Here is a 12,912-nt window from a genome sequence, read left to right on the forward strand (position 1 = left end):
TGTAATTTGTGTATGTAGTATAAAAAAGCAAACTGATTGAGAAACTATATTAGTTCCTTTAGCTTGCTTTACAAATGTTATTAAAACCATTTATTGATTACACAAATTTAGCAGATGTTCATCTAATACAGAGCCAGCTCTCTGAACAATGTGTAAATCTGAAATCCAGTTACTGCTTTTTAATACAAGTCGTCCTTATGCTTCAATTCAAAGAAGCAGTTTGCTTTAGTCCTTGACTGGGGCTGAACTGGTGAAAAATAAACTACCATATTTACCAAGAGTTGTGCTGGATCCATTTGGGTGTTCATCACTCTGGATACCGGTCTCTGCAGCTGACAGAGTGCCCTTGTTTCTTACGGCTGATCTGAGTCAAGCTTTTTAGTGTGTGAGTCCTGAACAGATTGACCATTGCTTTGGGATCTCTATAGAGTAAATGGATAGATGGTCCAGAGGTTCTTCTCTGTAGGTGAAACAAGAGAGTCTGTAACATGAAATTAAAGGTTAAATATTTGTGTGCTCCGCTGGAACCTTTTTATATCCTTTTGAACTCATCTGGGAAGTTTCTCATTCCTTACTATCAAGCTAGTTTTTTGGATGGCTGTTTTCTCCAGAAGGTTAGGAGAAATTCAGCTCGGTTAATTTGGAGAGCGTACTGTCACCAGAAATTCCTGGTTCCACTTTGCATTGTCAAGTCTTCAGCATCACAACTAATTATAGATCTGAAATAAGTACAGTACATGAGACCTTTTTTTTTTTTTTTCAAAAATTCATTTATTGTAATTGGCCTTATCATAATATTATAATGCTTCTACTGATTTTTAGATCAACTGACTCATGAATCCAATAATATGTTAAAGGAATATCAAGGCAAGAAAACTGAGAGCTGACTGCTAATCTGATCTTAACTTGGTCTCATTTTTAAATTCTCAGAATTGTATATGATCTTACATATATTTGGGTACACACAACACATATCTTACTGTTGTCTGGTGCAGTGGCACAATTTAAAAATGGAGTAGTAGTTTTTAAGTAAAAGGGAAATATTAGAATAATGTAGGCGCTATTCCTACAGTGTCATCTTTGTAGTCAGATTCTTGCACCCATGCAGAGCCATATTGACTTCCATGTGCCTCTTCATAAGCATAAGGATCCACCTGCGTGGATCATATTACAGGATCCAGACAGTAGTAATGGCCAAAATTTTCAAACCTGAGTGCCCAATATTATAGTCCTAGATCCATTGTATAGGTACCTAGTAGTGAAAGTGGCCTGAGTTTTAAAGGTGCTGCAGCTCCTGTTGACTTTAGTGAAATGCATGGATTCTCAGTGCTTGTAAACATCTGGAGCCTGGTCTTCACTGGCCTAAAGGCTGTGATTTTTCAAAAAAAAGTTAGGCCACTGCTAAGAGCTTTGGAAAATCCCATCCCAAATATGAATTTAGAAACTTAACTTTAGACATCGAGCTTTGGAAATTTGCCAATATGTCCAGTCAGTTTCATACCTCAAACTGAGCTGAACTATAATTCCGTACATATTCCACTGTTGGTGCATATGCAGCCCCTGCACTTGATTTTTGGATTCTTTTGGCTACCATATCCATATGGGGCCATGCCTGTGCTCTGTGTCTCTGTGCCTCCCACCTAAGGATTTAAGGACAACCCTACCCATCTTTCAGTTCCTTCTCCATGCCTGTGGCTATGAGTTGGAACTTTGACAGTGGCTGAGCCTCTCGATCACTGTGCCCTTTCTGTTGTTTGTAAATATCTTCTTGTTAGGATTAGCTTTTTACTTGGTGTTTCCTTTCTCTTTGAAAACAAAAAAAAAATTCTCTGAACGACTTCACCTGGAGCCAGGGTTAGTCTTTTTAACAGAATAGAAATCTCCACGATTTAAGAATTGTCCTTGTGAGGCAGTAATGCCACTTAATGATGGGAATACAGGTCCCATGGCACCTCTCTCAGGAACGTGCCTTAGCAAAGGGGCACGTTCCTGAGAGAGGTGCCATTTTGCAAATTGTTCCTGAAGCAAAGGGAAGAGAGAGTTTCCAGAAGCTTCTTTTACTGGAGATGTCTGTGCCTCTTCAGATATTGGAGTGGCTGGACATGAAATTCCTGAGCAGTCCTCTTCCAAAAGTGCTCCAGTCAGCTCTTCAGTCTACTCTCTGAGGCACCTGTCTAAGGGACCTTCCTCTCTGGCTGGTAAAATATCTGAGGTTGGGGGAGAAAGGAGCATTGCACCTCTAAGGGACACAGATTTAGGTCCCCCCCTCACTAGGTCCTCTCATTCTGCTACTGAGAAACGTAGTTCAAATGAGTGGGTGTCCCTCTGGCACCCAGTCCACACCAGTCACCATATCCGAGTGCCAGCTCCCATAAAGCATCATATATCATCCAGAACTGACTTGTCACTGAGGCTTCTGGTACCAATCTCTTCCATTCACTTGATACCACCATGCTCAGTACCAAGACCTGTTGCTGCATCAACAGACCTCACACTCTCTGCAGTACCATTTCGTTGTTCATCTAATTTCCTTCTGAAGTACCAACCACTACTCTGTCTCTTCAGTACTGAGCACATCTGTGGTACCAGGTAGACAACATACTAAAGGCTTGCCTAGCACCTGAGCTGGTACTGCCCCTCCATTAAAAGAGCAGTAGTTTTTCTCCTCCTCTTGGTCAGACAATAACAGAGAGGGGTCACCATCTCATTCCCTGGAGTGCTTTGATCCCTACGTACCAGAAAAGGATTCTAGGGTGCACTACTACCATCTAAGGCCAAAAGTTCTGGGAGAGACACTATGCCTTGACCCCCATGGTTCAATATCCATACCAGGACCCCGGCAGTCATATCCACTCTCATGGCTCCCTGTTCAATATTCATACCAGCACCCTGGCAACCATCCCTCACGCACAGCACAGCCCATCTGAGAAGTATCAGATATTCCAAACAAGGAAACCATCAGCTTCTGGCTGCATCATCATCTCATCCACCTTTGCTACTGAAAGAAAGCCTTGGTCACAGATGCCTCCAGTCTAGGGTAGGGAGCCCACCTAGACAATCTTCAGCCGCAAGTTCCCTGCACTTCTCAGGAAGCCTGGTTGCATATAATACTAGAATATCTCCTGTCCTTTAGGGAGCTTGTAGACAGTTCTGTCTTCCTTAAGGTTCACCTAACCGCCATTTCAGCTTTCCATCTTCCCATTTGATTCAGGGCTATTCAGCATTCTCACACCCCACAGTAGGTAGATTCCTGAAGAGCCTTATAAGGGTATGTCTCCCAATCAGGTACCCTCCTCTTCCTTGGGATCTTAACCTAATGCTGACAGGTTTGATGAGTCTTCCTTCCCGCATTCCTTTGAGCTCCTAGCTACACATTCCCTCCTGTCCATCAAAACAGCCTTCCAGATTGCAATAATAGCAGTTATCAAGGTAGGAAAAATGCATATGCTCACTGCAGAACCTCCATATACAATATTTCAATGAGGCCTCACCCAAAGGTGTTGCTAAAGGTAGTCTCTGACTTCCATTTCAACCTAGTAATACACCTGCCTGTGTTCATTCCCAAGCCGTATGCCAACAAGGAAAATTTACAGCTTAATCCACCAGGGTTTAAGCAGCTTCTGCAGCTTTTTAAGAAGCATTTTGATAGTGGAAATATATAGGGAAGCAACTTCAGAATTCCATGCATACATTTACCAAACATTACTCCATAGATGAAGCATCAAGATCTGATGCTCCTTTTTGGCAGAGCTATCTTATTGTTAGACTCCAAGCACCCACCTCCTGGGATATAGGTCACTGCTTGTGAGTCACCAACCATGGAATATATATGGACAACTAACCAAGAAGAAAATTGTTACTTATCTTGAAGAACCACAGTTACTTTAAGGTATGTTAAATATTAAATATTAAATTAAATTAATGGAGATATCCTATCTCCTAGAACTGGAAGGGACCTTGAAAGGTCATTGAGTCCAGCCCCCTGCCTTCACTAGCAGGACCAAGTACTGATTTTGCCCCAGATCCTTAAGTGGCCCCCTCAAGGATTGAATTCACAACCCTGGGTTTGGCAGGCTAATGCTCAAACCACTGAGCTATCCCTCCCCCCACATGTTATCCATTTATATTCCACAGCCCACCTTCCTCACTACTACAGAGTCTCATAATACCTGGATTCTGTATTGGCAAAGAGTCTGAGGGTTATTTGGGGTTTCCTCACCCTTTGTGCACTGAGGTGAGAGGCACAAGGACACTGCTGGACAAAAATAATCCAAATTCAAGGGCACTAACCATAGAATATATATGAACAACACATGTTGAACCCCAGTTACTGTGAGGTAAGTAACACTTTCTTCGTGTTGGTTTGTAAAAGTAATACACATAAATTAAAAGCATACAGGTAATATCCTAGTGCTATTATATTTCTGTTAAAAACAAATGGTGCATTATTTTTTAAATATTTTTAGGTTACCTGTGGCCCACACCTGCTTCAACCAGCTTTGCCTCCCTCCTTACAAGAGCAAAAAAGAACTGAAGCAGAAGCTGATCATTGGAATTTCAAATACAGAAGGTTTTGGTCTAGAATAAGATGAAAGATTTAAAATACCGGATTTTTTATGTAGCACTCACTCTCCTCTTATTGTGCCTTTAAGCTTTTCATGTTTCTGTCTCTTGATCCTGTGCCAGTCTTATCCAATTTAAAACATGATTTTTTTTTTAATTAAATGCAAAGTGCATTTGTTTTTGCTGTATGGCAATACATTTACTGCTTGTTTTTTCAGAAAGTAATTTTCATAAAATACAGAATGCTGCATTACTTGACAGAAGAAAGCTGACAGAGGTGACAAATTCCAGGTTACAGTTTTGTCTCTGATTATTCTTGGAGCACTGTATAATTAATCATAATTTGCATCATGATGCATGTTCCACTGGGAAAGGAAACACAAAAGGTTTCTTGATTAGGTAAGCCAAGTGGCAGAATGTCTTTAATTAATACACGCAGTAGCAAAGTGTATAACTGCCATTCATGTGAGACATGAGGCCATATTTTCATATTGAGACATAAAGCAATTTTAGCCTGGATAAAATGTATACAGTTTTAATGTTCTGGCTTTCGTTATCAAATAATTAAGCAGGATATTTAAAAAGCATGTAAATAACTGTCTGTGGAAAAATAGGATTTTGATAGTGCCATTAATTGCTAAAGATTTATTTTTACAAATACACAGTTTTAGATGTTATATATTCAGCTTTTACAGATCAACAGAATTGATTTGTACAGGGATGTTAAAAGTACTATATTCAGTATAACTGGACTCAAGGACAAACTTTAAGTATTAAACAACCTGCATGTTAATTTTATGAAATTGGCAGCAAACTAGTCAGTTTGACTGTAGATATTGTAGTTTTGTAACCATGGCTTACTTAAAGAAATTGGATGTTGACAGGTAAATTCTAAATCTCTTTGAATCACTTCAGAGATAAGTGATATCCACATCACATGGAAAAATATTAAAATTTTAACTTGTGAACCATACTGTCATTTGATCAACAATTTTATGCTAGAAATCTTTTAGTAAAAGTTTATTAGAGTAAGCTATGACAAAAGTGAATACAAGAACAAATCAAAATGCTGTAGCTTTCATTTAACTTGAAGGTCAGTATTTAGACAATGTTTTGTTTTTTTCGCTGCACACTAATAAAGTAAATGTAAAGATATTCTTGTCTGCAAGTCTTAGCAAATTTGGAGTTGGGGAAGAAACTGATTGTAAAATGCAGGCATAATTACAAATCCATTTTTATTCACAACCTGAGACAGTTAGCAGCATACAGTATAGTATATTGTATTTTTTTACATCAGGTAATACCTACTGTATGTTCTATAGATTTTGCAACGGAACTTATTTGCAATAACAAAATATACAGTAATTTTTCTGATACTTTTCTTATTCTGGCTATTTCTTCCTTTCTATACTACTTACATACAACCAGCAGATTTCTACGTTGGTTAATAAACTAATCTGGCTACCCTGTAACCTTAATGCCATTAATCCTTTAGTAAATAACTACACATTTCATTCTGTTCTGATCCTTAAAGAAGGTAGTGATATTTTACCATTTTTATTTTATTAGGAATAGAGATTAGTGGTAGGATTTTTGAAAGCATTCAGCATTGGCTTAACTCAGTTCCTCTTTAAGTCAGTGGTAAAACTACCATTGACTTCAGTGGGAGCATATTTAGACCAGTAATTGGTGCTTTTAAAAATACCACTCTAGAATTATATTTTTAATCTGAAAATGTAAAGTGAATCAGTTACACAAATCACACTGCTTCATCACTGTACTGCCTGAACTAAAAAAACATTTTAAATGGGTAAAATATTAATAAGCACAAAAATGTGAGTGTATTTTAGAAATCAGAATTATGTATATTTTTATTAAGTAAACTGGAAACAAAATTTTTGTTTCTAAAGGGGGTGATTCATGGAAAGTTGTCTTATGTATTTTGTTTATGAATTAATAGCTATACAGTTTCTCATGTAAAATGCACATAAGTCAATATTTTTATGACTCAAGCCCACATTTAATAACTGAAGCATTGTTTCTGCCTATCATTAAGATAAAAGCTTTACATTTTAATCTTTTATCACAAAATTGCACTTTGCCTTGGTTTAGTTTTAATTATTAAAAGCTTTTTGGGTTTACTGTATAATATTACCTCAAAATTTTAAAAGCTATTATATTTGCATCCATTTTTAAATAAACTAGAGAACTGTCATTGAATTACATTTTATATTTCCTGACATTAAGTTAAATAATTGTAATTTTTGTATTTGTTAAATGAAAGCATTGCACAGTATTTATGAAATAAGCCTCTGATCTCCTCATTTAACATTGTTTGCTCAACTACATTTTATTTTGTTGTCTTGCAATGTAATCCAATGAAACCTTCCACCCATTTTTTCTCTCTACAATTTTTTTGTACATTACCTAAGGAAATCTGGTTTGTATACATTTGTTCATTACTGGGTATCTATTTTTATGTATTGAAATTGTGCAGTCATTAAATCAAACACGTTTCAATTTCCGAGTTTGACCTATTTAAGTGCAGTATTTTTTCCATTGAAACATTTTCTTTGCACTAGCAATTCATAATCTTCTATTAAAACTCTGCATGTTTCAATGAATAAGAAATCTTGACTTACTAATACAGAGATGCTTACCAAAAAGCCCTAAAATAATATTCCATATTCTATCTTGAACTACCAATGTTGCAATGCATACCATGCTAGAAACACAAGAATGTAAAATAGTATTGATCCTGAACCTATTTCTCCTTATTTCGAGGAACAATCCTGATCCTGCAGCTTCAGGGCTGTTCTAATTTGTGGTGATAGAAACTGGTTATCATGCTCCAGCCATATCGCCTCTCAGTCTCACAATGACCCCTAAAACAGGGGGAAATAAGGATAAGGAGCAAAAACTATAGAACTAGGTTCTCTGGCTTTGTGCTGCCTGAGGATTCCCTTATGCAGGCATAATTTCCAACCAGCTGTTAAAGCCATCTTTCCATCCCCTTTGCACTACTTGAGTGGCACACGGGACATCAGGGACCAATATCTGAACTATTTATTATAAATATCAGAGTTCCTTCTTAACTGTGACTTAACTTTTAGGTCTATATACAACGAAGAAATGTTTTATTTTCTAAATATGCTGTTTCTTTATGATCGCTCAGCCAGTAGGTATAAATCCTCCTTCCAGCAAATGGAGATGAGGGGGAGCAATTCTCTTCTGACATCACTTTGTAGAGGGAGAGATGGCAGATGACTTGCTTAGCCTTAGTATCCTGTACCTGCTTTCATTTACCTTGCCAAATTTGGCTTCTCAGCCCTCTCATTGTGTCTTTCATCTGGTGAATGCAGGTTGTTAATCTTCACCATTGGTCACTTTTAGATCCTCTCAATTGATGGTACTCACTATGGACATGAACCTAGTAGAAATAAACACTTAGGCCACCCTGTAATCTAGGACTGCTGGCTGCTGACAGAGAAGATTCTCCTGATCAGTTGTCTAGAAAGTAGTACAGCTGGTAGGTAATTTACCACTTCAGCTAGGGTCCAAAGTTATAGACAGGAAAGATTCAAACAGACATTAGCATAACCATTTGTAACTTGTGTTGGCCCCAAGAATTTAGAGAGACAAGATTGGTGAGGTTGGTCCAATCACAGATATTACTTCACCTGCCCCTGGTCTCTCCAGTATCATAACCAGTAGGTCAGGGAGCACAATGTAAGAGCATGGTAGCCAAATCCTCTTTTCAGCAAAAAGGAGTTTTATGTATTCCCCGTGGTTACTAGGGGTTCTGAACTCCAGAGCAGACAGACTTCTAGAACTAATCAAGGGAAGGAAATGCACCAGTCAGCATTCCTCCTAATTTGCCACAAATGGTGTCAGATGAGTCTGATGGCTTTATGGTCAAACATAAAGACAAATGTCGTCTTCTCCGGGATCCATTAGTTTTAGGAATTCGGGTGTTCTCTCTTTGGAAGTTTCACCCAGCATACCTTCTGTTCTACCTCTCTATCAAATGAGCACACAATTAGTCGAGTCTTCCTGATAGCCAACAATGCTTTGGTTGTGAGACTGGCTGAATCTCTGCCTAGATCACTCTTTAATTCTTCCCCTCAAATGGGACATTCTGGCCTAAGATCCAGTCCAACATGAATACTGTGTTCAAATATGTTAGTTGGCCTGGTTTATGAAGTGAAACTCATTAAGGAGGATTTTATAGAAGGGGGGTCTTCACAAACTATTTGCACATAAGTAGTCTACATTCCCTGTATGTTAATCTGGGCCCCTTAACAGCATAATGCAAGGATATAAATTTAAATCCTTTAAAAATGTAATTTTTTAACACTCTTGCCTGAGTATGAGTTCTCTTTAGGTCCAAATGGCTGCTAGTATGGCTTTAAAAGCAAAACGGAGCATTCTTCTGTGGATTCTGAGCAAGAAGTGGTGAGATTTTTTGGCTGGCTGGGTTATTATTAAAGCTGAGGAAGAATAGAATCTCTGTTCTATCTCAGTGGTTCTAAATACATTTTCAGAATCTCCTTCGGAACACCTGAAGAAGTTCTGAGGGATCTTGACTTTTAAAGCTGATCTTCTGGCCAGGAGAATATAGGAGCATAGGGTTTTGGTTTTGCTGTTTTTTTTCCCCCCTGCAAGAGTCTCTGCCAGATTTTTCATCAGGACATGTTAGTGATTAAGATATTTGTTTTCCAAGATGGTTTCTCCTTTTCTGTTGGTACCTTTTGAGTAACTAACTGACCAATCCACCAGGATTCTCTCTCCTGGATCTCATTTTCATAATGTTTGTTTGGTGAAAATTCTAAGCTCTTAACAATTTTTAGTCACCAAGCCAAGTGGTAACAAGATGGAGATTTGCACCATACACAGCAGGGCATCATGCACCACCTACTGACTTGGAACTTCCCACCATGGCTAGCAAAAGAGTCCCCCACAGGAGACACAGCATTCCAGTTGCTAACTCAGACTCTTACTTTGATTCAGGGCTGGATTACCCAATAGGCAGACTAAGTACGTGCTTAGGGCACTAGCAAAGCAGGGGGCACCAAAAAAAATGATTTTTTTTTTAAATTGATATTTGATATTTTTAAAAAAGCATTGAAGAAGTCATCATGGGAAAAATCAGAACTTTGTTAGACTTCCTTACACTCCATTACACACACTTCCCCCATTTTTCTGTTCTCTTTTTATTACTTATCCCCACCTAAACCAGAAGGGTGTCCTACTAATGTAGATTGAAATAATACAAGGAAATCAGATCCTGTCATGTATTGCAATAAATTTATGTTTTATTATTGATATATTCTTCTGAGTTATACGTACTTGATTAGTTTTTTTTCTTTCTTTGGATTGACACACAAATTGGAAGAACAAATTAAAGGGGAGCGTGAATACTGGCAACATGTCTTGCAGCGTGTTATAGGTGTTATTCAAACATTAGCTGAATGTGGTCGCCTTTCCGGGGTTCAAATGACACATTTGGATCATTGCAGAATGGAAATTTCTTGGGATTGTTGGAGCTTGTGGCTCATTTTGACCCATTTTTAGCAGGCCGTATCTCAAAATATGGGAATGCTGGCAAAGGTAACCCATCATACTTATCCAAGACAATATGTGATGAACTCATCGGTCTAATGAGTCACAAAGTTCGTTCAGCTATTGTGGATGAAATAAGTACTGCTGGGTACTTCAGTTTCTGTCGACTCTACACCTGATCTTTCACATATTGATCAATTGAGTTTTGTACTAAGATATGTGTCTCCCACAGATGGAAAACCAGTTGAACGATTTATAAAATTCCTCAATTTGAAAAGCCACACTGGTGAAGAAATGGCAAATCAAGTACTGCATTATCTGTGCCAAGTTTGCAAAATAGATATCTCAAAGTGCAGAGGTCGATCTTATGACAATGCTACCAACATGTCAGGGCATTATCAAGGAATGCAGAAGAAGCTTTTAGAACAGAACGTATATGCCATATTCATACCAGGTGCTGCAAACTCTCTCAATCTTGTTGGCCACAGTGCTGTTGATTGTTGTCCGGTGGCAGTAAGGTTTTTCTCAACAGTCCAGTTACTTTATACATTTTTCTCTGCCTCCACACACCGATGGGCAATTCTTAAAACATATTTGGGCAATGATCGTGTGTTGAAATCTCTTTCTAATACTCACTGGGAGGCACATGCAGTGGCAACAAGTGCAATTCTGGAGTCCTACTCAAAGATTGTGGATGCGTTAGTATAGGTGAAGATCAGTCACACAAGGGAGAAACTATACGAGAGGCAGAAAACATTGCAAACAAGATGCAAAAATTAGAGTTTGTATTCATGTTGACCATGTGGAATGAAATTTTACAATACTTTTACCACACAAGTCAAACTCTCCAAGAAAAAGAATTGGATTTGAAAACCTGTGCAGACCTCTGTCAATTATTAGCAGACCACTTACACACTTTGAGGAATGATTTCGAAAGATTTGAAGACATATCAAAAGATATCTTGCCTGATACTACCTACAAAAAAGCCCAGTCCCACAAGCGAATCAGGAAAAAACAAGCAAATGATAGTGCAACAGAAACAGCATTGAATCCTAGAGACAGATTTCGCGTATCTACTTACTATGCTATAATTGATACTCTTGAAGCTCGTATGAAGAGGAGAGGTTAAGTGTACAAAGAAGTATCAAGTGGATTTTCTTTTCTAAACAATATGGACTTATCTGACGAACAATATTCACAGGGTTCCCAAAAGCTAGTTGACTTGAACATGAATCTCTGTGGAGAAGTACGGCAGTTCCACTGTTATATGCGCGCAAAGTTTAATGAAACAGGAAAAATGAAATTCAGTCACATTGATCTTCATGACACAATATTGAAAGACGGAATACAATGTATATTTCGAAATGTAGAGATCGCACTACGTATTTTTCTAACATTGATGATTATTAACTGCTCCACAGAACGCTCTTTTTCTCAGCTGAAAAGAATAAAAAACCCTCAGAACAACAATGTGTCAGGATAGACTTGATTCACTTTCCCTGTTGTGTATGGAAGCGTACATGCTTCGTCGAGTCAGCTTCAATGAACTTATCCAGAATTTTGCGATCAGAAAATCTAGAAAGAAGCTATTTTAATTTCAGAGTACATGTAAGTTTTGTGTCATTTCCAAAAATAAAATTTTATTTTATGGTATAGTATTGTTTTTATTTTGAATTACATATGGGGGGGCACCATAATCTTTTCAGTGCTTAGGGCCTCTAAAGGTCTTAATACGGTTCTGCTTCAATTGCTTAAAATACAATGGCTTTATCTAAAGACTATAAAAGGAAGATGGTAAGATGACTGTGTTACAGTGTAATAATTACTAATATAGCCGAATTCACAGATTTAAGGTGTTCATAGCCATAGAAAATGTTTGATCGAAAAATATCTCATTCTACAACATATGCATGGGAGGGAGCGAAATGGAGAAGATGGAGGAGTGGTCTGTTTTTGTAAGCAAACCCTTCACTGTGTGTTTGGGCAGCACCTAGCAAAAAGAGTCTTTGGGAACTATTGCAATACTCATGTTAAATAATAATTACAGAGTATATTGTATCTAATTTTATACAAATGAACAGGGCCCTACCAAATTCACAACCTATTTTGGTCAATTTCACAGTCATCGGATTTTAAAAATAGTCAATTTCACAGTTTCAGATGTTAACATCTGAAATTTCAGAGTGTTGTAATCATGGGGGTCCCGACCCAAAAGGGGATAGTGGGGGGGTGTCACAAAGCTATTATAGGGGGTTGTGGGATTGCCACCCTTACTTCTGCACCACTGCTGGCGGGGCACTGCCTTCAGAGCTGGGCAGTGCCCAGCTGTAAAGCCAGCACCACCGCAAATAGTAGAGCAGAATTGAGGGTTGCAGGGTATGGGGGTGTTGTCAGTTGGGGGGGGAGGGCCAGCCTTATGGGTGGGCAACCACTGGGCTGGGACTAGCAGCTGGAGCCCAGTGCACGGTAGGTGCCCCCAGCCCTGCCCCTCCCCTATAATAGCCAGATATCACGGGAGGATAAGATTTCACGGTCCATGAGGCATTTTTCATGGCTGTGAATTTGGTAAGACCCTACAAATGAGAGAAACAAAATTGTATAAAAATATACGGATTAATAGTTCAGTTGCATTTGCTTGGATGCTTCACCATTATAAATCAGTACTTGCTTACATAGCTAGTTTCTAGTGTCACTGATGTGTATGTTTAGAAATCTGTAGTGAGTGGCATAAACAAATGGAGTCTGTTTTCATTTTCCTGCCAAATATTTCCTCCCTAAGAAAGTGG

The 12,912-nt window shown here is 38.4% G+C and overlaps 1 protein-coding gene and 1 pseudogene across 2 annotated transcripts in view; both read left to right on the plus strand.

Moving 5' to 3' along the window:
* The window catches only part of HECTD2 (HECT domain E3 ubiquitin protein ligase 2), a 73,626-nt gene extending 66,652 nt beyond the window's left edge, over positions 1-6,974 (plus strand). For both annotated transcript variants that reach the window (XM_034775337.1, XM_034775338.1), the window contains exon 21: positions 4,467-6,974. In XM_034775337.1, coding sequence (XP_034631228.1) covers positions 4,467-4,587 — 121 coding nt within the window. In that variant the 3' untranslated portion in view covers positions 4,588-6,974. The remainder of the gene's footprint in view (positions 1-4,466) is intronic.
* Positions 6,975-9,894: 2,920 nt separating this feature from the next.
* Positions 9,895-11,748, plus strand: LOC117880575 (annotated as a pseudogene).
* The last annotated feature ends 1,164 nt before the right edge of the window (positions 11,749-12,912 follow it).

Source organism: Trachemys scripta, chromosome 7 (assembly GCF_013100865.1).
Source record: "Trachemys scripta elegans isolate TJP31775 chromosome 7, CAS_Tse_1.0, whole genome shotgun sequence".
Lineage (NCBI taxonomy): Eukaryota > Metazoa > Chordata > Testudines > Emydidae > Trachemys > Trachemys scripta.